Here is a 27,931-nt window from a genome sequence, read left to right on the forward strand (position 1 = left end):
TTAATGAACCCCTCATAGGTCTTCACAATTCTCCTGGAAGGTTTATTTCAAGCAAGTGGGAGGCTGCACACTCCACCAGCCTCCCACTTTCCAAACAGTTTATGCAGTCTGTTACTCAGCGTAGTGCTAAATTTGAAAGTGGCAGCATCTGGTAGCCAACGTTAGTCTTGTCTGAGACTGGCTGTAAGGAGCAGCCAGGTGATGGATGCTGAGAATGTTTGGGGATCTTGAGACATATCCACAAGGATGACTGGACACAAACACAAGCATCCAGCTGATTTCTACCACTGTCAGGTGATAGCGCAGCAGGGCAAACCTGAGACCTAGCACCTGTGGCTGCTTCTCCTGCCATGCTCGCTCACCTTTTCTACACCAGAGAAATCTGGGTCATCCAGTTTGGGCTTCTGCCCATTGCCAAACTTCATGGCCTCTACAATACGATGGTAGGTCTCAATCTTCCTATTGGGGGTCTCCACGGACTGTGCAGTGAAGTCAAATCCTAGACAGCAGGGTCAACCAATGTGGTTAATGGAGCAACGATGAGACACTCCACCAGTTTCTTATATCATAATCCCATCCTCCTACTAAATGCAGCTTCTCTGCCCAATCCCACTGCTTAATTTCTTCATACCAGAGCAGCTTGGTCCAGCAGCCTGGACAACAGGCAGTCTTGACTTCGAACCCAATTTTAGCTCTAGCACAGATTCTTTTTGTGACCTTGAAAATAAACTCTGTGATTTTCTCTGCTTCTGTTCCCTCCACCTCTGTCTGCACAATGGTCATGACAGCAATGATGCCTACCTAGCTAACAAGTGTTAGTAAGGTTCATACTTCTACTGTGCTATTACATTGCCACTTCTGACCCTTCCAGTCAGTTTAGAATGGATGAAGCCCCATGCTGAAATCTGCCAAACTATGCCCTCCCCTTTGCAGATTACCTTTCAATATGTTGAGGATTAATAAGAGAACAAAACCTCCTGCAGGTGGTGGTGGAGCATATACTGTGTAACTGCCTAGAGAAATATTCAAGGGTTGTGTCACTTCTGCCTTGAATCCGTGGAGGTCACGCCTGGTCAGATTGCCACCTTTAAGAGAAGACAATGGCATGTCAACTATCAATACCTGCTGTGAGAAGGCAGCAGAAGAGCCCCTTCCAGTTTGCTGAATATTTATTTCCAGAAGCCTCTCATCCATCAAGGCACTGCCCTTATGTGCCAAGCCCCAGAAGTTAGAGAAACATCTTTGCAGTGGCCACCGCTACATGACCAAACAGAGGCTAGGGTTGCAGGCTCCAGTCCTGGGAATGAGTTAGTGATAGCCTACATGACCTCAAAGAAAGGGAAATAGCATGAGTTGCCCTGCTCTGAGCTCTACCCGCTACCTATTCAAGGAAAAGCCACTGCAGCCATTCTTCTAGATGGAGGCCTTACCATTGCTGCAGTAGGGAAGAAGGGAGCAGTAGAAGGAAAACGTAATCCCGGGGGGGAGAGTAAGGATAAAGCTGCTCATCTAATGAGTTGTTTTACACACCCAGGTGAAGTAATAAGATATCAGTCAAATGCAATCAGTTGGGAGCATTTAACTAACTGCTTTCCTCTGCTAAACAGTGGACTCCTCCATCAGCTTATCTTGTAAGTGGGGGGAAGCACGCATGGAGTCAGCTTTCAGAAGTGATAAAACTACTTTCTTCCTTCCTCCCTTTTCTTCCTTCCTTCCCTCCCTCCCTCTCTAAAAGTCAAGGCAAGAGTCTGCCTGACCCTGCACGTACCTTCTCAGTTAGAATACCCTTACCGTCTCCCCAGGGTACCATGGCTCAAATCCATGGCAGGTTTAGTTTGAAAAATCTAATGAGTGACACCACAGCCCACCAGGCTTTAACACAATGGCTTTTTTCAGAACTGACCTTTTCATTTTCAGTGCCTCGAGATTCACTGTCTTACTGTGCCAGAGTGTCATCAAGCACTGACTGCTCCACCCCACCACATGCATTTTTAAAAACTGAGGCTCATCAAGGAGTTTCCAACTGGGCACACCTCCAGGATTTCAGGGATGCTTTTCTTTGTTCTCCCAGGGTCACCTCAGTACACCACAAAATAACCAGCCCTTTGTTTCTCTGATTCCCCTTCAATAAAATGGAGCCAATAGCTTACCCCCCTTTTGTGAGGTATTTGGCCATCCAAGGGTAAAAACTGTATAACTATTGTCTACCTGCTCTTCTTATGTCAGCCTCCAGCAGGTTTGCTATCTCGCCTTCATAGAATTCCTTGGCGCCTTTCAAAGACACTTCAGTCAGCGTTTTCTTCAGGGCTGGCCAATGGAAGGTTTCCCCAGCCTTTGGGAATTTTCCATCCTTACAGAACAGTTGGCTGCTAAGGGAGAACACCGCTGTTTCAGAGCTAGGTTCATAGAGTGCACTTACTCTGCATGCACCTCCTGGGGTCTCCAGAAGCCCCAAAACTCCTCATTACATTCTACCCTACCAGGACAAAGCCACTCCTTTGATGGCACCTCTCCATGGACAAGACTGTTTCCATGATGCTCCTCATGCAAAGCTTCCCTTGTTCACGCCTGTGGCTGTAGCCTTGGCTCAGGATTCAAGCAATTCCCCAGGGGATGGCCCTGCTCTGTCACAGGATAGTTCCTGTACTGAGCTTGTCTTTCAGTTGGCAGAGGAAGCCTTCACACACCTATTGTCCCATCTCTAAATTCCTACTAGGCACACCTCTGTCCTTCTTCTTGCCAAACCGCGCAAGCTGCCGGAATGGTGCTGACCAAATGCAGGTATTTCTAGTTTCTTCTCTTCTCCAAGATTAGAGGCACTTCTCTCAATAGCAGAAATACAAGGCACCACCACCACCGATGCTCTGAGTTCAAGAAGCTGCTTATACAACACACTCTTAGCCGCCGAACCTGTATTTAATGTGCTGCTCTTACCATATGGAAGACTCTTTAGTTTTTTTCTGTAACATAGGATGATTGAGGAACGTGCTCAAAACTGGAGGGATGATGATTTCACGCTGAAGGAGCTCAATGGTTGGGTCAAACAGGAATTTCCAAGGCAACCGGCCATAACGCCTGTGCGCTTCTTCATACCCACGAAGTTCTCCAGGGATTCCAATCCACTGGCTCCCTACACACAGAAGTATGTTGTCTTATAGCAATAACCCCTGCAATAGCCTTTGAAAAGATCCACTGGCACATCATGCTTACAGACACAGGCAGCTGGACATCCATTACCACCTACCATGTGTACAGAAGGGAAGTGGAACCTAGTACAAGTATTTCAGAAGAGACCTTCAAGGCCTCCATGCCTTGCTAGAGAAGCTGTCTCCTGCAATTAATGCTAGAACAGGCCACTCCACCAGTCCCATTAAGCAATAGCACAGGGATTGCTAACCTTGGAGAAGCACAGTGGAAGGTCATTAATGCAGATCTACAACAATTCAGCAGCAGGTCATAAGAACAGCTGTACCTAGCCCACATATTTGCTGTGCCAGGCAGTGACATACAAGAATCTGCTGCATGACACCAGGGTGTTGAGGGAGCTAGCTGGGGTTATCGCAGAGCCCTTGGCATGGCTTTACGAGCGCTCGTGGTGCTCAGGCCAGGTGTTGGATGACTGGAAAGTAGCTAATGTGGTCCCCATCTTCAAAAAAGGGAATAGAGAGGACCTGGGCAACCATAGGCCCATCAGTCTTACCTCTATCCTTGGGAAACTCTTTGAGGAGATCCTCAAGGAGCACATCTGTGATGGGCCAGCTTCAGGGATGATGCTCAAGGTCAACCAGCACGGTTTCATTAGGGGCAGGTCATGTCAGACCAACCTGATTGCCTTTTATGATCAGGTCACAAAGGCAATGGATGCAGGTGTTGCCGTGGCCATAGTCTTTCCAGACTTCAGCAAGGCCTTTGACACCATCTCCCACCCCATCCTCATTAAAAAACTAGGCAACTGTGGCACTGATGCCTACACAGTCAGATGGATTGCAGATTGGCTCAAGGGTCGTACTCAGAGGGTGGTGGTGGGCGGGTCATATTCAACCTGGGGGGAAGTGGGCAGCGGAGTCCCCCAGGGCTCGGTCCTGGGGCCCACGCTGTTCAACTTCTTCATCAGCGATTTGGACGACGGGGTGAAATGCAACCTGTTTAAATTTGCTGATGATACCAAAATATGGGGTGAGGTGAGCACGCTAGTAGGGAGGGAAAGACTGCAACAAGACCTGGATAGGTTACAGGAGTGGGCTGACATAAACAGGATGCATTTCAATACTGATAAGTGCAGGGTGCTGCACTTAGGCAGTAGAAACCAGCAGCACACTTATAGAATGGGAAACTCCCTTCTTGAGAGCACGGAGGCAGAAAGGGATCTTGGAGTCATTATTGACTCCAAGATGAACATGGGCCGACAATGCGAGGTCACGGTTGGCAGGGCTGACCGGAACTTGTCCTGCATCCACAGGTGCATCTCAAGTAGAGCCAGGGAGGTGATCCTCCCCCTCTATGCGACGCTGGTCAGGCTGCAGCTGGAGTACTGCGTCCAGTTCTGTGCGCCCCATTTCAGGAGGGATGTGGACAACACTGAAAAGGTCCAGAGGAGAGCCACCCGCATGATCTGGGGACTACAGGGCAGACCCTACATTGAAAGGCTGCGGGACCTAAACCTGTTCAGCCTTCACAAGAGAAGGCCAAGGGGGGACCTGGTGACTGTCTATAAACTCACTAGGGGGGACCAGAAGGGTTTAGGGGAGACATTGTTTCCCCTAGCGCCCCCTGGCATGACAAGGAACAATGGACACAAATTATTCGAGTAGATTTAGATTAGGCATCCACAAGAACTACTTCACAGTTAGGGCGGCTAGGAGCTGGAACCAACTTTCAAGGGAAGTGGTGCTGGCTCCTACCCTGGGGATCTTTAAGAAGAGGCTTGATGACTACCTGGCTGGACTCATTTGAGTCCAGTCTTTTCTCCCACCCAGGCGGGGGGTTGGACTTGAAGATCTACAAGGTCCCTTCTGACCCTACTTCTATGATTCCATGATTTTATGACTGCACTGCCTAATTAGCACTGCCAAATATCAGTGCTAATTAGCCCACTTCTTCAAGGTTTTCATTGCCCTTCCAAGTTCTCTTGCATCCCCTGCTAGCAAAAGTGTGGGCCTGTTCCTTTATCAAACAATAAATGACCTTGTCTTTCCCAAGCCTCAGCTTCTCTCTGGAGGGTTGTGAAGTTTAATCTACTAGTCAAAGCCCCAAACTGAAGGTGTTAGGGAAGGACAAGACATTGCCACAAATGCAAGAAGGCTCTTATGTAGGTAGAACTTCTGGATGGATCCAGAATCAACCACGCCAGCAACCACATTGGAGGTGCTGGCGTAGCTTTTCCAGTGGCTTCAGCACTAGATGGACTTACATGTCCTCCCAAAGGGGAGCAAAGGGTGGGAAGGGATGAACTGGAAGGATGGTCCTACAGTTACAATACTGGAATGCAGCTTTAAAGTCGCATTCCTGGTTCAACCACAGAGCTCCTTGGAGGTTGCTGATAAAACCTGCTGGGCTTGACTTTTCAGACAACCTGAATTGCTCCCAGTGGGAGCAGAGCACTTTTGAAAATCTGATTATTAATATGCAGGCCTACACTGAGGAGCACTAAAGGAGTGTGCTGGGGTCTGGGCCTTCTTGTGCACCACTACAACTATTTATTAAGTGGAGACAGTCAGAGCTGTACAGACCCACAGAAGTGACAAAAGTGCAGTGGGGGAAGCATCTGAGGAGAAGGGGGTGTCACCCAGTGACCCTAGGGCTGGATTTAGCCGGCAGAACTTCTCTAACTGACCAGCAAACTCAGCCAGGATCAAGCGTGGAAAGTTTCCTTGGCCCTCAGGCACGAGGCTAAGCTTGCTGGATGGTCACCTGCAAAGATATCTCCTATCACCTTTGTTTGAGGTGGCAGCACTCAGAAACAATGCATGCAGGAACCCGGCCCAGATAGTTCTGTGGTCACTCCTCAGAGTACAGCTGCACTCTGACATGCCCACACACAAGTGCAAGAGCAATGAAGGGCTGAGCAGTCACCTTTGACTGACAGCTAATGTGTCCTGCCTTGGAACTGACCCTACAAGCTTCATACCAGCACGCAGCACTATTGAGTTAAATGTGACTATGCCCAGGAGCAAGTCCTTTGTGGAAGCATAATGGCTTGAAGGATTGCACACTCTTGGCACTTTCATCAGGTGCAATAACAGCACAGTCACAAAGCAGCTGCTGGGGCTGATGGCATTAGGAAAGTGATAAGACCTGAGCGTGTGCAATCTATTCAGAGGGCTGGCACCAAACCAGAGCCAGGAGGGGTTTTTTGCCTCGTTTCTTTGGCCTAGGGCAGCAAGTCTCAACCAGCAGTCTGCGGTGCAGCAGGGGTCTGTGCTGCCTGAGGACTGGCCAGACAGCACTGCTGGGGACAAGTGCCAAGACATGGGTAAGTGCTGCTGCGCTGCTCCCTTTGGGGCTGGCCACGGGGTGACCTCAGAGTGGGAGCAGGAAATCTCCACACGTGCTTGGCTGGCAGCTGCCACTTCTGCGGCCGAAGCCACTGCACTGCACCTAAGGGACAAAGAGGCAGAAGAGCAGTGCTCTGGCGCTGGCTGCTTCCAGGTGGGGGGCTCAGGTTGGGGCCTTTCACCACTCAGAGTCCAGAGCAGCAGAGGGGAGGGCATAACTCCATGCCACCACCCCCACTGCTGCTGAGTGGGCATGGAGTGCCTCACCATGGCGGTGCAGCTTGCATGGGGCTTCTGGCAGTGGTAGCACTGAGCCTCCCTGCCCTGCTCCACCCTCCTGTATTGGGTCCTGCTTGGTAGCACACAAAGGGCCCCAGGGGGGGTAGCATGAGCCCTGAGCCACACAGTGGGCAGCCCACATTCTCCCATCTCCATCCCCCGCAGGCTCTCCTTGGCTCCCCTCTGGCTGCGCCACCCCTGGGGAGGAAGGGGCTGGGCCAGCCGCAGCAGCCACCTCCTCCCGTATGTGGCTGGCACCTGTCAGGCAGGAGCAGGTAGTATGCAGCTGCTGGGTCCTGTAGCCCTGGCAGCTGAGGGCTACCTCTGGAAGGGCAAGGGGATGAAGGGGGTTACAGGTCAGGAGTGAGGAGCCCTGGCAGGGATGGGGAGGGGCTCCGGGTCAGGAGTGAGGGGCACCAGCAGGGGTGGAGGATATGGGGGCTATAGGCTGGGAGTGAGGGGCTTCAGCAGAACCAGGGGGCTGCAGGTCAGGAGTGTGGGGCACTGCCAGGGCTGGGAGAGCTGTGACTTGGGAGTGAGGGGCAATTACAATAAATAATTGTAATTTATTTTATGTCAGTTGTCATTTTTTGTACCTGTATTATTGTTTTCTTTTGCTATTATGCACTATCTGTATGTGCTTAAATGTATAGCTATCAATTTAATACAACTTTTAATCTGCTGTATATGCAGAAAAACAGTTGTGGCACAGGTGGGCCATGGAGTTTTTATAGCATGCTATGTGGGGGCCTCAGGAAGAAAAAGGTTGAGAACCCCTGTCCTTGGGGACTTCCTTTCTCCTCCGTCTCCTTCCACCTTCTTCTTACGCAACAGAGCAGAGGGATCTGCATGCTTTTCACAGCTCTGTTTACCTTAGTGCCCAAAGGCAACTGCAGGAAACAACAAACAGTAGCCACCACAGATATAATGCACAGAGCAGTGGGCTTCCAGAGATACTGGACTTCCCATTCAATCAGACAGCAAAGCCCACAATTTCTCCCTCTCAACAGCATGCAGTGGGTTCTCTTGGCATCAAGGTGCATGAGCAGGACAATTTGTTCCCTGAACTTACCTGTTGGGAAGGGGTCTTTACATCCAGCCAGGAGATTTTTGGTGAAACCCAGTGGAACACGCTCACGAGCGTTAATCACTTCAACATCTCCTGGAAACAAGAAGGGAAGGCTCATGATCGTCTTTCCCTGAGATCTCACAAGTTACATTTGTAGAGCACAAGGCATACAGATGACATGCATGATGTACATGAGAGAGCTGGCAAGGGGTGGAGGCCCACTGGCCCATGTATTGTGGTATTTTCTGTTTCCAAAGCTAAACCTTGCAGATACTTTGGCGTTTACAGAAGAAGCCTTTTCTTCTTTTCCTCCTAAGCTTCAAAACAGTGTATCCCACATTCCTGGGCCCTTGGGTCAGAGTTGCACCATCACAATCCATGATATGCAGGTAATGGTGTTTGGCTGCACAGTCTCTGAATTGGGTTGGAAAGAACATAGGAAGCCCTGAGAACCCGGGGGTCACACATCAGTATCCCTTCCTCCAGTGGTCTCTCTGCTGTTTGCCAGTGCAGAGAGAGGCAAAGTCTGCCTGAGCAGGTGGCTGGGAATTCTGTGGTTATTGAAGTGCTCTCTAGTTATCCTATAACATTTCTGAACAGTGAGATAAAACCCCAGATGTTTAGATTCAAGGAACTGAATGTTGTAATTCTGAATATTTTCCACAGTGCAGCCTGACGACAACTCTCGAGTCCTATTTCACTTCTACTTTCACTTCTACCTTCCACCTTTCTCTCTCACAAGCCAGATTATACTTATTTTAGAAAAAGGCTCCAACCAATCTGGAACTCATCATTCAGCAGAACTCAAAGACCAGATAATCCCCCACCCACAAGAGAAGTGTCAGAGACCACAAACTCTCTCATTACCCACTGTGTGTTTTGTTCATGGAAGTCCCTGCAAGCCCTCACCACCCAGTACCCTCATTGTTGCTTTGGTACCTCATGCCCATGAGATCAGTATGAGTACTGGCAACCACCTAACATTAGGCAGATATGTGCACAAATCCTATCTTAGAGCAGACCAGATTGCTGCAAAGATGACTTGCAACAGAGAGCCTGTCAGCCCCTTTCATGAAGCAACTTAAGGGATGCTTCCACCAGTAACAGGAAAGATAAGCAAAGTTAAACATGCTTTAACACAGTGCCAGAACCTCAAATGAATGCTGCATTGTGGATATGAGTCTACACTGGTATGGAGCATACATATCCACCATGTCAATAGACCTCTACTTGCAAGGGGCTAACACTGCTCTGACTGATGTTAATTATGCCAGCAAATGCAGGTTTTGTGGATAAGACTAAATTAGTGGGCCATGGTGCAAGTGAAAAGTTCTGCCAACACAACTGCAGTGCAATGCCAAACCCAAGTATTTCCAGGCTGTTACTGAATGTGAATTTATTTTTTAAACTTCCTGTGCAATTAGTAATTTTTAAAGGCTTTGTTCTGTTGGCAGATAAGGTACTTCTGGAAACCAAAGTAATTAAAAACATGAACAGGAACACAAAACTGAGCTAGAAGCCAAACTCAGCTACCTACAACCACTGGGGCACCGAACATCCGGACTTGGTCTGGACTTTGGATTCTGTCTCAGTGGCCTAAAGGGGGGATGGAAGGTCTGGGAAGCCTTCACTCCTTCATACTATCTATGTATATGCATCAAAAGCCCTGGTGACCTGTCATACACCATGAACCAAAAGGATTGATGGTTGTGTACTACAACCACATGACTTGATGTAGCATGTCCATCTGGAAGTCCTTTGCCAGTGGTATGTGAAAGAAAAGCAGTAAAGCATTAGGCCTAGACCTCTAGCTAAGAAAACATACCAAACATGGACAGCCACATTCATCCCTCAGCAGTCACATCAGGGCTCACAGTCAATGCTTTCCTTCTGATCTCGCCTGCACTAGCCAAGAATACTACAGATGCAGCATCTCAGGTAACCCAGGATCCATCCAAGTCAGGGTTTGCTCAAACTTTCAATTGCTAGACTGTCAGATGCAGGCTTATTTTTTTGGGTACTTTCTAAATCTTTAATCCATAATTTCTTCCTTCCTACACTTTCTCTGTGACTCTTTGCAATGTTCCCACCACTGCCTGGTAAGGGAAGAAATGTCTGACACAGCTCTACTGGCACAGATCATTTGGCCTGGGAAAAAGGAGTGTACCTTCAGAATGAAACATATAACAGAAAGGCTCCTTAAGCAGCACTGGCTTCACCAGCATGGAAACAGATGCCACAGGAGAACAGGAGTGTTTTGTGAAAAGCACTGGAGAAGAGGCAGGGCCTCACCATACCTGTGGTGGCACTGTAGATGGTAAATATGACCCCGCCCCCCAGACCCGAACTCTGGGGGTTTAAAACAGAGGTGCAGATCAACGCAGCAATTGCAGCATCCACAGCCGAGCCACCACGTTTCAGGATGTCTCTGTGACAGGGAGAGAAAACAGCATTAAAAAAACCAAACCCCAACCCAGCCAGGAGAGCACTGAGCAGCCCCTGTGAAATCCTTCTACTGCGAAGAGGCCACAACGGGCATTTGAGGTGGAGAGAGGAGTCTGTAGCTGAGTGCCCAAAGCAGCAGTGGAACTACACCAAAAAAGGGGAAGTCAGAGCAGCCAGAAAGGAGTTAATGTTTGTCAGAGAGAAACAAGTGAAGGACAATCTGAGGCCCGCAGAAGGAAATGGCACACAGAAATGCTATGTGCTACACAAGATTTACTTGGGCCAGAGAACTAGCCATAGAACAATCCACGGAATTTGCTAATGATTGGTACAACACAGCAAGGGTGTGGCTCAGGAAACACTGGAAAGGAGACCAGAGAGCTACTTCAAATGAGAAAGCTACTGTGACTTAACATAGCCTTGAAATCTTCACTAGCATCTAAAGTGGCATCACTGTATTGATTCTAAGTTCATTGACAGTGGGCGCATCTACACAAGAGAATTACTGCGCAGTTGACTAATTAGTTGCATAGTAAACATCTTGGCATCTACATGTCCGCCCCTATTAGGCTGGAGTAAACCAATTTACACCGCAGCAGGATAGTACATGTAAATATAAGTACTATCCTGCTAAAAGGTAAAAAAACTGCAGTACTGCACATGTAGATGCTGCCCCCGCTGGCTGGGGCACAAGTGTGCTTCAGTGTGGAGGCTGCCTGCCTGATAACTAAAGCTGTGCATTAAAAGGCACACGTAGATGCACTCAGTATGAGGAGGAGATATAGGTAGCTGTGAAGCAAACTGCACTGGACGCGAGCACTTTGACGCTGGAAATTCAAGGGCAACTTCATTAGCATACCCTCATTGGTAGAGTGAAGCTACTCTATTCTTATGTCAGGACAAGCAGGCTCAATCAAAGACTGGATCCCAATTAAAAGCTCATGTTAAGCCCCTTTCAGTATACCACCCAAGCCTGGGAATGATTAAGTGTACTCAAACATCTGTTCCAAAACCCACTCACTACAACCTTGGGCATCCACAGCTATTTTTACAGGATTTCCTGGGACTTCCAGTTGTGTAATATATTCTTAACTCTGACAAATTTTACAATGCCCCGGGGTTCCAGGGAAACTCACATGTAGAGAGGGTAAGACCTGCCCAAGATCACATGCACAGAGATAGAACAGGGCCCAGACCGCCAATCCAGAGGCTTAATCGGAAGGCTCTTTCCTCCAGCATGAGTTTAAACCCTTACACCATGAGCTGCAGAATGATTCAAAAGCCCCTTACTCTCCTCAGATGAAAGGAATGAAAGGATCAGACCTTCCCTGCATGGTAGCCAAGTTCAGAAACCATGTTCTTCTCAGTACTGCATCCCATACCACTCCCTCTATGTGCTCTTGGTAGCAGACTGACTATCACTCTGTTCAGCTTTGGCTAATTCCAAAAGGTCAAACATCATGAGTCAGGCCCCTAAAAACTGATAGCTAAAATGGTTTTAAAACTACAGATTTTCCAAAAAAATTAAAAAGTGCTGGATAGTCTTTTATTTCTCTTCTGGATTTTGACTCTGGGGAGTAGCATTGGGGTCCTGTTTTTAATTATTCTCACCTATGGTCCTGAGGCTTTAGGACTAACAAGATTCCCACACCCCCACAACATACACACATATCATGTCCTCCAAGAGCTGGTAAAACTGTGCCAGGCTTTGAACTGTTCCTTTGCTGGCCAATCAGGAACATAAAGCAAAGTAGTTGATAACCCCAATTCCTGCCACCACCGCCAACACATTGTGGGGGGCACATGCCCCCACCCCCCAAATTTCTGTGCCAACAGCAGGGTGCAAGGCACAGGGCTGCAGCCTGGCCAGAGCTAGGGCCCAGCAGCAGTGGGGAAGGCAGCAGCGGTGACATGATTTCTGTGTCAATGAGGGGGGCATGGAGCTGCATCCCAGCCAGCCCCAATGCCCGTCAGCAGCAGGGGCAGCAGTGGTGTGGAATTGTGGCCCCCCCCCCAGGAACATTTTAGCATCACCTATGCTTGCCAGAATCACTGTACAGCATTTTCCCAGGCATCCTTCAGGCCACAGCTATTGGCCCAGGACTGAGGTGTTTCAATGCCAGTTTACATCTGAGTCATAGCAGTAGTCCAGCCTTTATCCAGCTTGGTTTAGAACAGGGATTACCCCAGGAAAGGCTTTGTGTTCCCGTTAGGTGGCTTTCCTGGAACAGAGAAACTTAGTTGAACACAAGCTAGAAAGCAGAGCAGTCCTGGGAAAGCTGCTGCCTGCTGAGGATGCAGCATTGGCCCATGTTGCTTCTATGAGGGGCACAATGAAATAGGCTTTGTCAACAGAAGCAACTTCATGTCACCACAACCAGACCTGCCCTGGGGACTTTGCCATTATAGAGACGGGGCAGATGCACACAAACTCACACACGTGCATGCACTGCTATCCTGGGAAAGTGTAAGCCTGAAACCAAAGAAGGAAATTGTCTCGAACCTCAGTCTCTCACAAGGACCAGGCCTACAGAGACTTGTTTCACATCAGTCTTTGTGAATGCGGATCCAGATCTGCACTAGGGAATGTTCTGTCTGTAAACAGACATCAGCCTGGTATTTCCTATGAATGTTATCTTAACTCATGTGCTTAAGTCAAGCTGAGTTACTCTGAGAGCTAGCCAGTAGCCATCAGCTCAGCTACAACCAGGAGACAACTACGAGAGGAGAAGATTTCATTTGAGTTGGGGAATGTCTGTGTAAACAGCTCCCTGTGGGCATCAGGGAGCAGAAGTATGTATGTACCTACATATATACATGGACTGCTATTTGGTCTTTGTTATCTACAATCCTTTATCTTCCCTGTAGACTTTTGAAAAGGTAGCGGGGATTGAAAAACCCCAGGTTTAAATCTATGCTGAAACCTCTGTCTCTCCCACGTCCTAACATAAAGAAATTCCCTTCTTTCCACTCCCACCCCCCATCAACTCAGGAAGTGATGAGCCCACTGTTTAAGATGCACATGCGTGTATTAATCTTTGCCCATAGTAGATGCGACACAGATCACAGGCAAAGAGAATGGGAAGGACACAATGCCTGCCACAAGTAGCTGAAGGCTCTTCTTTGTCAGGGAGCCTTGCTCCTGTAATGACTCCACATGCTATGATGTCCCAGCAGATGTGGCTCATGTAAAGTTAGAAAAAGCATGCTCTCTTGGACAGAAACTGGGAGACCGGAAACCCAGTTCCCAGACCTGGCTCTGCCACAGAATCCTGTGTGGTCTCGGTCAAGTCAATCTTTCTGTGCCTCTGTTTGCCTGTCTGTAAAACAGAAACAAAATGATCTCTGTACCTCTATTAGCAAGTGTTTGCAATACTTCTGGGGGCTCCTTAGAGAAAGGTGGTGTGTGTTAAAAGTACTTTTATACTTACATACCAATGGAGTTGACCTAGGGGGAGGTGTGGGGAGTTATTACAGTCATTTTAGAGATTGGGGACTGAGATGCAGAGGCTGAAGGACTTTGCTGATAGTCCTGCAGTTATTCAGTGACAGAGCCAAGTTCTGGCCCTGACTTCTTGTCCTAACTCCTAAATCATGTCTAGGTGTCTGTGTCTTAAGCACCACTATACAAAAGCTGATGTCAGGAGCGGAATACCCAAGAGCTAAGTTGCAGGGAAAGGCTGCTTTTAGAGAAAGCCCTTGTGGTTTCCAACCAACTAGGAAACATTCTTTTAAATGTGACAAATTCAGGGATCCTGGTTTTCTGTTTCCCACAGAAAAACAGAGAAAACCATGGATTTCCCCTTTTTATCAGAGAAAATGCAGATTTCTCCTTTTAGCAGAGAAACCCACTGATTCCCTGCTTTTGCAAACAGCTCTGCAGGCTGGTTGAGCTTCAGCCTGCAGGAGCTGTTTGCAAACAGGGTGGGAAACCCCTGCCCTGCCTGCAGGGGAAGGGTGAGGGGGAAGGGCAGGGCCTGAGACTCCCAGTCAGCCACAGCTCTGCTCAGCTCAGCTTTACTCTTCGCTTCTGGAGCCTGAGGTAAGTGGAGCCTGCAGGGGGCTGGGGGCCCCTCTGGCAGGGCTGGGGGGTTGCGGGTCGGCTGGGGGCACTGGGGGGGGGGCCAGAAACCAGCCCTGCCCCCACCAAAGCAAGCAGAGCAGTGGGGGAGCCAGCTCCATGCTGCTTCTGCTGCAGCCGTCTGCTGTTGGGGCAGGGAGCTGCAGACTTGGGTCCCTGGCCCCATAGCCCTGGCAGCTGGGGGCCCCCTCCGGCAGAGCCGGGGGGCAGGGGCTGTGGGTGGGGGCAAGAGGCATGAGTGGGGGGGGCTGTTGTGGGGGCAATGAGGGGCACCAGCAGGGTTGGGATGACTTTGGGGGTGAGTGAGGGCACCAGTAGGGCTAGTGGGGGCTGCAGGGGACTTTTAATTTTAATAACAGATTTTGGGGTTTTTATCAGAGAATTTGTGATTTTTTTATTATGTCCAGATCCCTGGACATAATACAATTTAGATTTTAAAACAGCCATTCACTGTCAGGAATTGCTGACGCTTCCCTAAAACCAGCCACAGATTCCAGCACATGAGTTCATGGCCATATTTCAGATTTATTGCTGTGCTTACAAGCCATAGCAGACATGTTCCCTGGTTCCCTCTAATGCCTTGCCATTATCTTCTCCGTGAGAGCTGCAAGGATAAATCACTTGCATCTTCCTGCACTTTTAAATACCTTGTGCCTGAAATAGCACAGCCCAAGGAAGGATTAAGGACAGGTTCAGTGCAACACTAATTGCTTATCCGCTGCAGAAGACTAGCAATTGCTTAATCCCCCAGAGCACATAATTGTCCTTTTATGGACATCTCTTCACCTCATCCTGGCACACGCAGGCACATGCTGGGAATACAGAGCCAACACCCTCTATTTTAAAATACATGCGCTTAGCATGTTCCAGGGGAGGCAGGAGCATATACATCAAATATAGACACCCACAGGTGGCCTGCTACCACTGCTTCCATCACCTGCTTAAAACTTTTGAGTTGCCATATACTTGCTTAATGCACAATGCTGGTCTCATTAAACATCATCTGATTATTGCAAAACTTTCAAGCTTTGAGCAATGCTGCATCCACGAAGAGCTGGACATGTGATCTTGTATAATGTGGTCTTGCACTTATTCCCCCTCCTCCAAGTAGGAGTAGGCCCAGAATAATACCATGTAGACATATTTCATCTTTTGAAATAAGCCTTTGATTTTCACTAAGGTCAATAAGGGCTTCTCAGCCCAAAATGAAAATAATGATTGCATATTGAAGTGGGAAGGAAGGGAAGAGAAATCCCCTTCAAGGGAAGACAAAATCTTGCCTGGTGGGTGTTAGACAGGTAGTACATGGGTTTCATATCATAACAGAAGCTTCTTCATCCTTCCAACCCCGCAAACCCTGGCCTGTTGCATTGCATCTGCCGTGCTGAATGTGAGCTTCTCCTTGCTATTACCCTGGTTAGCATCCTGCTCTTTAACTGGGCTCCTAGATGTTACCATGGACAAATCAGTGTGATGACAGGACAGGACTAAGTTTGTTGTGATTCCTTTTAGCAGCCTACAAGGGCAGGGGAGAGGAGGCATCTCTTCATGTCAAAATAAGCTGGTTTGGTTAAAAATGTATGTAATTTTAGAAACACTGATTAACTGGGTGGCACACTAGTAACTCAGCACCAGGGGACACAGAACCGTCAGGCCGATCCCAAAGTGCTTCACATGCTCTCTTACTGACTGAAACCCCTGTTAAATGGAACCACGGTGAGGGAGAAGGGTCAACAGAGCATCCGTCCATCACACAGCAGCAATGCCTGCTCTCCTCAAAGCACATGTATACACGTACCGTTGTCTGCTCTGATGTACCGGAAATCCAGTGCACTGGAGCAGACTCAGTGATTCGAGTCTGCAGAGCATGCGCGCTGACACACCTGGTGCTGTGTCACATGCATTTGTATGAATGCTGAAATACGCGTCAGCGCACAGAAAATGGCAGTGTGTGTTTTAATTCAAAAGTACACTGCCACCATTTTCTCAGTGCTGACATGCATTTCACCATTTATACAAATGCATGTGACACAGTGCTGGGGGCTTTTAAAAGCATACATGTGTACAAATGCCCAAAGAAGCATTTCCAGAAGGTGCCTTCGCCACTGACAACACAGAGGGGCACTGGCCCGAGAGAGGGAGGACAGGATGCCATCTCTTCTGTCACCAACACCATTTCTCATAGCACTTGGGTTTTCCTCAGGCCTCCCACCCCAGCACAAACATCGTACCCTCATGTGTGCTGTGTTGGAGACAATCACACTACAAGAGAACATGGACTTCATTTTATACCTCAGCTGCTGCCAATATCTTGGAGTGCTATCTTGGGAAAGTGCAATGTTGAAGGCCAGCAAGCAAGCCAGCTCTTTAAGGAAACTTTTCCCCTAGCCAGGGTGGATCAATGCAACTACAAAATGACCAGCCTGGATTTGCCCATAGGGTTCTGGGGTCCTGCCCACCTCACACTTCTCTCTGCCCGCTATTCTCTCAGCCGCAGCCAGCAGAAAGCAGGAGAGGCACCACCGCGAGCTGCAGAGCAGCACCAGGCAGTGAGCACTGGCCACCAGCAGCAAAGGCAGCAGCAGCTCAGACACGCAGGGGAGGTCAGTTAACAAAGACATTGCTCAAAGCCTAGCTCTGCCCCAGAGCAGAAAATGTGGTCTTGGCTGCACTCCATGTAAACATTTAATCTGGGGCAGCCTAATCACTTCCAGTTAGAGGCGCTTTTGCAGAGGCATCCAGGGGAATTTCTCACAGATTCAAGAGAAAGAACAAGATAGGAACAAAATCCAGGCTCTTCCTAAAGCCTAAATCCCTCCTGGCTGTTTGTTCCAAGCAGTATTTTTCACGCCTGGTTGACTGCAGTGTCTCAGCATTTTTCAACATCAGCTCAGCTGGGACAGAAGCATTTGAGCCTCTACATTTTCCCACCCTCAGTGTCCCATCTCCCCAGTTCAGACATTAGCTACAGCAAGGGTGGGCTTTCATCCTGGGACCAGATGGAGAATTCCTGAGGCTGTTCTGTGACCTCTGGAAATCCAAAGATGACAGAAAATTTTTCTTCTTGAAAATGAAAACATAGATGAGACCTCTTCTTGACTTAGGCTCCATCTTCAAAAATTGCAAGAGGCTTTTGAAGAGTATTCCCTGCTTCAGAATGGGGCTGGATATGAAAGCAAGAGCTGCTGGACTGGCTGGGCCTTCTGGCCTCCCACATTCACAAGATTAAACCTCCAAGGCAAAGAGCAAAGCCCCAGGTGGCCTTGCTTCCATTATGGCCAGTTTTCAGCCTTTCTTTGGAATGTGCTAAGAAGGTAGGAAGACTTTGGCTGCTGGGAGGGAAGGTCACATTGGGATTCCTGGTGGCACTGAATCCCCATTGGCCCTGCCTTTCTCTTACAGAGAACAATCCTTCTATGGTAGGCCTTCCCAAAAATCCCTTGGCAGCCTGCTGTCTACCACCCCCTTCCTCAGTTTGGAAACACAGCCAGGCAAAACACCCTCTTACAGTGGTGATTGCGGAGGGTTGGTCTCTGGCCACAGCTCAGTGCAGACAGCCTGAGCAAAAGGCAGATGGCAGCAAATAGGAATACAAGCTTATGTGCCTGCCTGAAAGGAAAAGTCTTTTCTAATGCTCACAAAAAGGTTGTCAAGTACTAAAATGGCAGGGGAGCTGAGGAGTGCTCCAGGAGTGGCAGGGCATCTCAGGAGTGGCAGTGCAGACTGCCAAAGACAGTTGTTCACATGTGCCTTCTCCTGCATCTGCGCTCTTTGTGGGATACAAGAAAGGCAACCTACTGCTGGAGAGGGACTCAGCCACAGGATTCAGGGCGCTGGCTTTCATACTACTACAGCCTCACAAAATAAAGGCTTGGGACAGTCAGGTCCATGTTCGTTGCTCAATTCATTGCGTGTGCTCTCACACCTGGGTCAGCAGTACCTTGGACTGGCAAAGAGGGAACCCATTAGGCAGCAGTCCTTACCAGTCTCCAACTTCCATCATCACTAATAGTACACACAAAGGGACAAACATCAGTCAGCACTAAAACCCTTTCCTCTGACAAATGACAGAGGTGTCTCTCCTAGCCACTGGGTTGGGAAAAAAGCAACCAACCACTCAACAAATCTAGCACAGAACTTGTGAGTGATGTTAGCAGGGGCAGGGTACTTCCCACATGCTGACAGCTTTGTTCTCTAAAGAATCTGGAAGGTTGTATTGACATCATAGTGGCCCCAGGCTCACAAATGTCCCTGGGAAATGGAAGGGTCATCAGCTAGGATGGAACCACTCATTAGGGCGAAGAACAATGATGCCTAAGACAGCTTTGTTTCAAAGGGAACAGCTGTTTCTCTGTTGCTTGGAATCTGGTCCAACCATCTTTGAAACCAGTAGTTTTTCTATTGAATTTAATAAGCATTGGCTAGAGCCTATATACAATGCGTCTTACATACCATTTATCAGACACTTTAGAAAGTCTTGAGTTGCAGCTGTATGTAATGTCACAAGACTCTCATTACTGGTTGCCACTAATGACTGCTCCTTGTCAGCCAGGCAGATGCTTTATTTTAAAAAGTTTTGGCTTTAGAATTAAAATCAGAAACATTTCAAGATCTGGAAAAGATCCAGGTCAGGGGTGAGGAGAGCTGATTTTATTTCAGGGATTTTAGATTTTAACATCTTGCATCACGTTGATCCTTCCACAAACAGAAATGCAGAGGTCACGGGATTGGACAGGATTCGAACTACAGTGGCCACAAGGGAGCTCTGAGTGAGATGGTAAGGAGCTGGCAATGGTAGCTTGGACATAGCAAGCGGGTCCTTAGAGACAGTGGATTCTACTGGAAGTGATCAAGCGTGTAGTGTCAAGGCGTTCTGCGCTGTCCTCTCTTAGGCCTGAAAGTGATTGTTATTGCAGTAAACACAACCTTTTCTGGTTTTTTGTCTGTTACTGGCATGGCATAACTTTGGCAAACAAATCACTTAGAGAAAAGAAGGGATGTGGCTACAAATTTCCATTGCACTATGGATTTTTTTTTTTTTTTTGCAGGAAAGGAGGGGGCAGAAAGGAGGGAAGGGAATGGGAATGGGAAGCTTTCAGTTGAAGCAGTCCAGCTATTTCCAAGAATTAGATTAGGGAATATGTGGTTGTAAAGCAAACAGTGCATCACACACAGATCTTCCAGTCATTTTGTTGGAAGGCTCCAACCCTTCTTCAGTCTGGAGAAAGGGATGCTGAAAATGCATCTTTCACCTTCTCATGAAAATTCACCCCAACTAAGCCAAGACATAAAAAGAACCAATCAATCATTTTCAGTTGACATCTGCTCTGTAGAGACTTGGGAGCTTAACAAATAAGCTCTGGCTACAAGAGTTAATCTGCACCAAGCAAGTTCCAGCCCCTCAGAGCTTCTCCATGCCCATCACACTGGGCATGCACCATTCTCAGACCAGCTCAGCATGCCCCTTCCAGACTGCAAATGCTGAGCAGACTTTCCCTGCAACTGCTTTTCTTGGCTGCTGGGAGTCACTAGGTGCATTTACATGTGCAGTTAATGGGATTGAATTTTCTGCCTATGCATCTGGGTTTGGCACAAACTGAGCCCAACAGGAGCAGTTTACTCCAGGGCTGCTCCTGCCCTGCTCTGCCCCCCCCTTCAGCAGCCAGGGGAAGCTCCAGGAAGGGGGCATGAGGGTCAGTCCTGAGCTCCAGAGCAGCTGCTCCAGGGGCAGCTCCAAGCCACTGGCAGCTCAGGGCCAGCCAGGCAGGGCAAGCTAGTGACAGCCCAGTGTCCCAGGCTGGCAGCAAAGCCATGCCTCCTACTCCATGCTTCTGGGGGTTTTGCCCTTGCACTTCCCCTGGTGCCCTGGAGCATCACAGCAGGGAAAGAAGGGGAGTGAGTTGCAGGCAGCCAGTGCAAAGGAAGGATGAAGTTTGCCTGGCTTTCCTTGCTCACATCCATTGTGCCTCTAGGCAGAGCCTAGAGCAGGGGTGTCAAACTCACCTGACCCTGTGGGCTGGATGAATGGCTCGGGGCTGGTCATAGGGCCTACAGACCCTCTCCCCTCCACTCCTCCCATCCCCATAGCATACCTAATCTGATGGCTGTTCCAGCTAGTCCAGGATCCACGCTACACATGGAGGCACTGCATGGAGTGTGGGTACTGCACTGGATGGAACAGGCACCACGTGTGGTACAGTACCAGAGCAGAACTGCTGGGGCAGGTACCACGTGCAGTACGGTTGCCACTCCAGCCAGACTGCACTGCACAGTGACCATTCCAGCCACTCTGGGGCCCATGCCACATACACCATGGATCCCAGATAAGCTGGCATAGTTGCTGGATCAGGTATGCTGGGGGGAAAGGAAGGGGTGGGAGTCTGTGGGCCCAGTCCCACCTGCAGACCAGTCCTGTACCACAGATCAGACCCCAAGGCAGCACTGGGGGCCAGATGGCAGGGCTCTGCAGCCTACCCATATGTTTGACACCCCTGGCCTAGAACCTAGAGACTATGTCTCAATGCTCCCTCTATTGATACACAGACAACATGGAGAGAAAGTGGTCTGGCAAATGCAAAGGGTTAAGGAAACAACTGGAAGAACCTTGCCCACAACTGCTCAGTCTGGAGAAGCCAGGTCAAAGCAGGTGTAGTCACCATGGAAAGCCATCAGAGAGCCCAGGCTGAGGCCTGCAGGTGAACCAGGAAGCAGAGTGTGCTTCAACTTCCATCTGACGGGTGGAGCTGTAGCCACTGTGGGAAGGCTTGCTGTTCACACATCCAGCTCTGCTCCCACATCACTGCCAAGCACCATTGACTTTATCATGTTTCCTTTTATCTGTCAGGATGTTAAATAGCCAGATAAGGAAATGGGGAGTGGGTAGGGAAGGAAGTTAATGGCAGGAACAGAAGGCAGTGGAGGGATAGAACAAAGGCATGGGAGGATGAGGTGAGGATAGAAAATGCTCTTTGGAAACTGAGCAAAAGTCAAAGGCAGCAGCAGGGAGTAAGGAAGAGTAGGAGCAAGAGATGAACACAAGGAAGAAAGAAGTAAAGCTGTGGAGGGGGTCAGGTGGGGATAGGAAGAGGTGTAGAAGGGATACACTTCTATGACCAGTGCCATAGCAAGGGTGGGGCAAGCGGGGCAACTGCCCCAGGTGCCAAAGTGAAAGGGCACTGACAGGTGCTGCCCAGCTAGGGTGGGTGCAGAACGGAGCCGTGAGCGACTCCTTTGCAGGGGCATGAGGACAGGGGAAGGGCAGCTCCTGCTGCTGTGCGCACTCCCAGGCATAGGTGGCAGAAGGCCGGGGCTTATGGGGCCTAACCCCACCAAACATGGGGCAGCGGTGGCAGCGCACAACACCGCAGAGCAGCCGGGGTGCGGGCTCTGGGCTGCTGCAGCAGCTGGGGAGGAGCGGGCACAGACACAGACAAGCGGCCAGGAACTAAGCCCAGCCCTGCCATCTGTGGAGCAGTGCCCAGCAGGTAAGTGTGTACAGGAGGAGGTGGTGGGGAAGGGAAGGATCATGGTGGGGGGCAGATCAACGCCCCCAAGGTGAGGGAGTGAGTGGGGCAGGAGAAGGGGCTGGGGTGAACAGGGCCCCAGGGTGGGTTGTAGGAGGGTCAGAGCCTGAGTGGCACATCCAGAAACAAAGGAGGCTCCCTCCACTGTGCACACGCCCGGGGCAGGCATGGGGAGCATGTGCACCCCGGATCTGTGTGTGGGGCATAGGTGGAGTGCCATTGCTTCTGTGCCCCACTGCCTCTGGCCCAGCAACCATGTGACACCATGTGCTTCCCATTGCCGGGCAGGCAGGGAGCCTTGGCGCAGCCAGAGCACAGCGTTGTGTGACTGCTGGGGCAGAGGCAGCGGGGTGCAGAGACCCAGCCTGCAGCAGCAGCCCGCCTCTGCCCCATGCACGGATCCAGGGGGCACACGCCCTCCACGTCTTCCCCGAGGGTATGTACACTGGTGGGAGACTCCAGCACTCCTGGATGAGCTGCCCAGGCTCCAACCCTCCCATGACCTGCCCCAGGGCCCTGTTCACCCTAGCCCATGCCCCACTCCCTCCCTCACCACAGAGGCCTCAATCTGCCCCTATATGACCCTTCCCCCCACCCCTTCCCTACACAGTTACCTGCTGGGCAGTGTCTGTGTGTGTGTAGAAATATCTTTTAAGTTAAAGTTTTACTCAACCCCCCCCCCAAATAAGATTTTCTCCCTCCGCCTACGCTCCTGGGTAAGCATGGGGTGGTGCCCCCCAGATTTGTGCATGGGGCAAGGGAGGGTTGCTGCTGTGGGCTTTACCCTGGGCGCCCAACTTTGTTGCTATGGCACTGGATGGGACAGAAAGTCCATAGCACTACTCCTGCTCTTGTAGCTATATTGGGGGTCCTGTGAGTTTTGGGTGTCCCCATCCGAAAGCCCTAGCTGCTGGCATTTTGGGTGCAGGAGATCTCAGGATTCATTAAAGAAGCTCTCTGCTGCAGAGAACCGGTTGAAAACCCAAATTTCAGTGCACCCTAAATGCTTGAAAACCAGAAGGCAAAGCAATAGAACCCAAATAAAAATGAGGGAGAGTCCTGAATCGTGGCTCTGCTGGGTAACCAAGAGAATACACTGTGCTTTACATTTAAAAAAAATAAACCTTTGGAAGGTGCATTCCACACACTAGTTAAGACTGTGAAGTGAACACATCCAATAGCTAGGAAATACCAGAATTAAATCAGTCGTATTAGGCAGGGTTCTTTGAGTAGATGTGATAACTTTTATTAGACTGAGTAGTTGGAAAAAAGTTCTTAGCGTGCTTTTGGGTACAATTACCGTTTTCAGGCATAGGGAGTCTCTGCTGTTCTGAGACTCCAAGGAATGAGAGACACTACAGTGTGGCAGGATGTCAGTGAGAATGGAAATAGGTAGAAATTAGAAAAACAAAAGGTAAAGCAGAGGCTGAAGAGGTCCAGGTCCTTCAGTCTCTCCTCACAGGGTTTGCCCTGTAAGCCCCTAACCATATGAGTGGCCTCCTCTGGACCCTCTCGAGTCTATCAACATCCTTCTTGAAGTACGATGCCCAAAACTGGTCGCAGTACTCCAACTACAGTCTGACCAATACCGCATAGAGGGGAAGTATCACCTCCCTGGATCTATTTGTCATGCATCTGCTGATGCATGATAAAGTGTGGTTAGCTTTGCTGATAATTTCATCAGGCTGACATGTTAATCTTGAGAGTCCACTAGGACTCTGAGATCCCTTTCTGCTTCTGTGCTGCTGAGAGGGTCACTTCCCAGCCAGTAGATGTGCTGGATATTTTTGTGCCCTAGGTGCAGCACTCTGCACTTGTCCTTGATGTACTGCATCCTATTGTGTACTGCCCACTTTTCTAACCTGTCCAGGTCTCCCTGCAATCGTTCTTTACCCTCTGAAGTATGCACTTCACCCCACAATTTAGTATCATCTGCAAACTTGGATAGAGTACACTTCACACCCACATCCAAGTCACTGATGAAGATATTGAAGAGTACAGGCCCAAGGACCGAACCCTGTGGGACCCCACTACCCACCTCCTTCTAGGTCGATACCGACCCGTCTACTACTACTCTCTGGGTATGACTGCTGAGCCAATTTGCCACCCACTGGACCATGTAAACATCTATGTCACAGCCTCTTAATTTATTTATGAGAATGGGATGAGATACCATATTGAAGGCCTTGCTAAAATCCAAGAAAATGACATCCACCTCTACTCCTGAGTCTAAGCATTTTGTGATCCTGTCATAAAACAAAACCAGATTGGTCAGGCATGATCTACCTGCTACATATCTGTGCTGGTTTCCCTGCTGCATTATTTTTCCTGCTGGACTCCCACAGATATGATCCTTCATAAGCTTTTCAAAGACCTTTCCAAGGATGGAGGTGAGACTGACTTACCTAGAATTACTCAGCTCCTCCTTCCTCCCCTTCTTGAAAATAGGCCCTTTTCCAGTCCTCCAGGACCTGACCCAAGGGCCACAAGTGCTCAAACAGCCGTGCCAGTGGTTCTGCTATGACACCGGCCAATTCCTTCAGTACCCTTGGATGCAGCTCATCCGGGCCTGCTGATTTGAACACATCCAGTCCATCCAAGTGACTGCACCAAGTCAGTGTCAATAGTTGGTAGGCTGGTGTCCCTCTGATGCCCATCTAAGAACCCAGTAGGAGACTTATCTTGAGCCCTGTTCAGGAACACTGAGGCAAACAACTCATTGAAGAGCTCAGCCTTGTCCCCCCTCTCTGTCGCTAATTGCTCCTCTTTGTTCAGTAGGGATCCTATGCTGCCCTGCGCCTTCCTTTTATTCCCTACATACCTAAAAAAAGACTTTTTGTTGTCTTTAATTTCTGTTGCTAGCCTCAGCTCTGTTGTTGCTTTGGCCTTTCTAATTGCCTCCCTGCAAATGCGGGCCAAGTAGGTATACTCCTCCTCGGTAGCTTCCCCATTTCCACCACCTACATGCCTTCTTTTTTGCCCTTAGGCTCCCCTGGATTGTCTGCTCCACACGAGGAAGGTTTTTGGCTACTTTCCCCCTTTTCCCTCGTACTGGGATAGTCTCCCTCTGTGCCTGAAGGATCGCTTCCTTTAGGAACGACCACCCTTCCTGGACTCCCATCTTGCCAATACTCTTCTCCTGCAGTGCATCATTGACTAGACTCCTAAGCACACTGCAGTTAGCCTTCCTAAAGTCAAGCACTTCTACCCTACTAGTTATCTTACCCACCCTATGCCATATGGTGAATTTGACCGATTGGTGGTCACTGTCCCCAAGGTGACCACGAATCTGCAGTTTCCCTACCAGGTCCTCCCCCATAGCCGACACCAAGTCCAGTAAGGCATTTCCCTTAGTGGGACCATATATCTCCTGTGTTAGGTGAAGGTCCTGCACCCAGGTTAAGAACCTGTGTGAATGGTTGGATTTGGCAGACTGCTCCTCCCAGCAGATGTCAGGGTAGTTTAGGTCCCCCATGACAACCACATCCCTAGATAGTACAGCCTCTGAGAGCTGCCTCAAGAATGCCATATCTAGCTTTTCCTCTTGGTGTGGTGGTCTGTAACAGACCCCCACCACCAAGTCCCTTTCCCCTCGACCTCCATGTATCCTAACCCACAATGCCTCAACTTTCTCCTCTTCTGATCCCATTTTGATGAGGGTAGATGTATAATGCTCCTTTACATAGAGAGCAGCCCCATGTCCTCTCCTCCCTACGCTGACCCTTCTGTACAACCTGTAGCCCTCAATGTGTACCACCCAGTCACTGGTAGGGCCCCACCAGGTTTCCATTAGCCCCACTAAATCGAACTTACTATCTGCACACAGAAGTGTGAGTTCTTCCTGCTTGTTTCCCATGCTCTTAGCATTAGTATAGAGGCACTTGAGCCCTCCGAATGGTGCCTTTCGTGCCCCCGTTCTGATGTCCAAAGGTACGAACTAGGGCTGTGTGAAATGCAACCAGGGATGTTTTGCCTTGAGTTTCGAGTTTGGATGGAACAATGTTTAGTATCGAATTTCATTTCGAATCAAAACAGGTGTTCCGTTTTGCTTTGTCATAACAGGAAGGCTGTTTCGATGTTTCGCTACATCAGCTGGGGACAGGGAGTCAGCCCAGCTAGGCTGACTCCCCATCCCTGGCACTACATCGGGCCGTTTCCTTTCATTTTGATTCTGCTGTTTCAACCTCAAAATGAGTCGAAACAGTGTTGAAATGAAATGGCCGGTGAAATTTCACACAGCCCTAGTACTTACCTGGGGTGTACTTCTGCATGTCTCGCAGTTTGTAGTTGGTTGTCATGCAAGGATTTGTAGAAGCCTTTTCTAGATGTAAAAGCAGCGTGAAAAAAAAGTCAGTCACCATGCACAGGAGGAAGCAGTGCACAACCTGGGAGACTATGAACGTGAGGAGCTGGAGGGTGGGAGAAGAGGGGGACGGGACTGGCACCTTTAAAGTGAGTGGAGAAGGAGACTCCAGAAGCTTGGGAGACAGGAGATGGTGACTAAGGTGAGAAACACTGCACCTCACAGCATTATCGTAGCAGGTGCAGGAAGGAAAGGGGAGGCTCCCAAGATAGAGCAGAAGCAGCAGCAGCAATAGGATTCAGCAACTGTGTAGATACCGGGAACAATAAGAATGACTTGGGACTCTAGGACACAGGAAAGAGGTGCAGCTGCCAACGGAGAGATTAGAGGACTGAGAGCTTGGGGGCAAGTCACAGAAAAACCAGGGCAACACTTTCTGTCATCCAGAGCAGATACCACAGGGGATGTCAGCAGGAGCAGGGTGTGTACAAAATGCAGTACATGGGAAACATTAAAAACGCCGTATCTTCCCTTCAATAAGCTCAGACATTACATTTGCTGTCCCTGGATCCTGTATCACTAGGGCACTCCAACAGTAGCCCTGGGGAGACCCTGCTCCAACAGGTTCTGAACAGACAAGGGTTTCCTTATCCAATCTGAACTCTCTGGACAGAGATAGGCTGTGCGTGGAAGTACAGTATGGGAAGGATGAGCTAGAGACCTCCCCTTGTGTCAGCTTTACCAGGCACCTCACAGGATCAAATGGATTTTAACCTTATTGGCTTTGGGAGGCTGGGGCCATTCTTGGTGTACAAGGGAGGCACTGAGGCACAGGAGCTCAGGGAGTGCTGACTGAGTGCTTACACACAGGATGTCTGTGACTAAGCAGAGAACTGAATTACATGAATAGCATGACATGTTAACTCCACGTGTCCCTACATGCTGCTGTGGTCCCAGTTCACACCGATTGCTCAAGCAGCTGCTGAGAATCACTGCTATGCAGCCACCCTAGGAAACACTGCCCGCTCCTCTCTCCTGCCCCACTCTATTTTCATGCCACTGAGAAAATGCACAGCTGAGGTAAAAAATGTTGCTGACAAAGATTCCTGAATACTGTATGGGAAGGAGTTAATTAAAGGCACTGCCTATTTCTCCTACTTCACCTCCCAGTTCCAACCACATAAACATCTGTATCTTCTGGCAGCAGCTGGCTTAAAAAGCAGGCAACATTAAAGATGCAAAAGAAGAATTAAAAAAAAAATAGCAGGTATGTACAAGCTTAACTTTTTTGCCTCCAAACAAACAACTCATTAGATCCAGGACTGGGGAGACAGGGCAAAAGCCCCAGTGCTATCTGGCTGGCTGATCATCTGGACCCCTCAGAGAGGACTCTTCCCAAAGCAGAAAAGTCCATTCACATACCTGCCGATGTTGGAGCAGGTCTGGGTGTCGGCTGCTACTGCAGCATCCAGGTAGAGCCCAGGGGTGCAGGAGGGTCGAGTGAGAAAGACAGCAAGAACCACCACAGCAACCAGGGCCCCTAGAAGCAGCAGCAGCACCAGGCAGACCTTCCCTTTGGACATGGCTCTCCCAGCTCCCAGGGTAGCAGGGAGGTGGATTTCACTCCTCTCCCTTAGAAGAGAGGCTGGTTTAGGACTCTTCCTCCTCACCCGAGGGCGGCTCCTCCAGCAGGGAGTTCTTAGCTCTAGGGACCGTCTGCCTGAGTGCTGGCCAGAT

General features: G+C 49.4%; 1 protein-coding gene across 2 annotated transcripts; it reads right to left on the minus strand.

Annotated features, from left to right (window-relative positions):
• Positions 1-107: 107 nt before the first annotated feature.
• Positions 108-27,931, minus strand: LOC149857650 (glutathione hydrolase 5 proenzyme-like). 2 transcript variants are annotated; one of them, XM_090061914.1, is made up of 7 exons: positions 27,617-27,931; positions 10,140-10,270; positions 7,846-7,935; positions 2,935-3,130; positions 2,209-2,366; positions 939-1,085; positions 108-499 (listed from the first exon to the last, which is right to left on the minus strand). In XM_090061914.1, the coding sequence occupies exons 1-7, from the start codon at positions 27,775-27,777 to the stop codon at positions 324-326; spliced, it is 1,059 nt and encodes a 352-aa protein (XP_089918040.1). In that variant the 5' UTR covers positions 27,778-27,931; the 3' UTR covers positions 108-323. The 2 variants fall into 2 exon arrangements, with proteins under 2 accessions (XP_089918040.1, XP_089918041.1); XM_090061915.1 differs by having other exon boundaries at positions 113-499; positions 2,209-2,369; positions 27,617-27,926.

This window comes from Crocodylus siamensis, chromosome 9 (assembly GCF_052110815.1).
Source record: "Crocodylus siamensis isolate JL-2025a chromosome 9, ASM5211081v1, whole genome shotgun sequence".
Classification (NCBI taxonomy): Eukaryota; Metazoa; Chordata; order Crocodylia; family Crocodylidae; genus Crocodylus; species Crocodylus siamensis.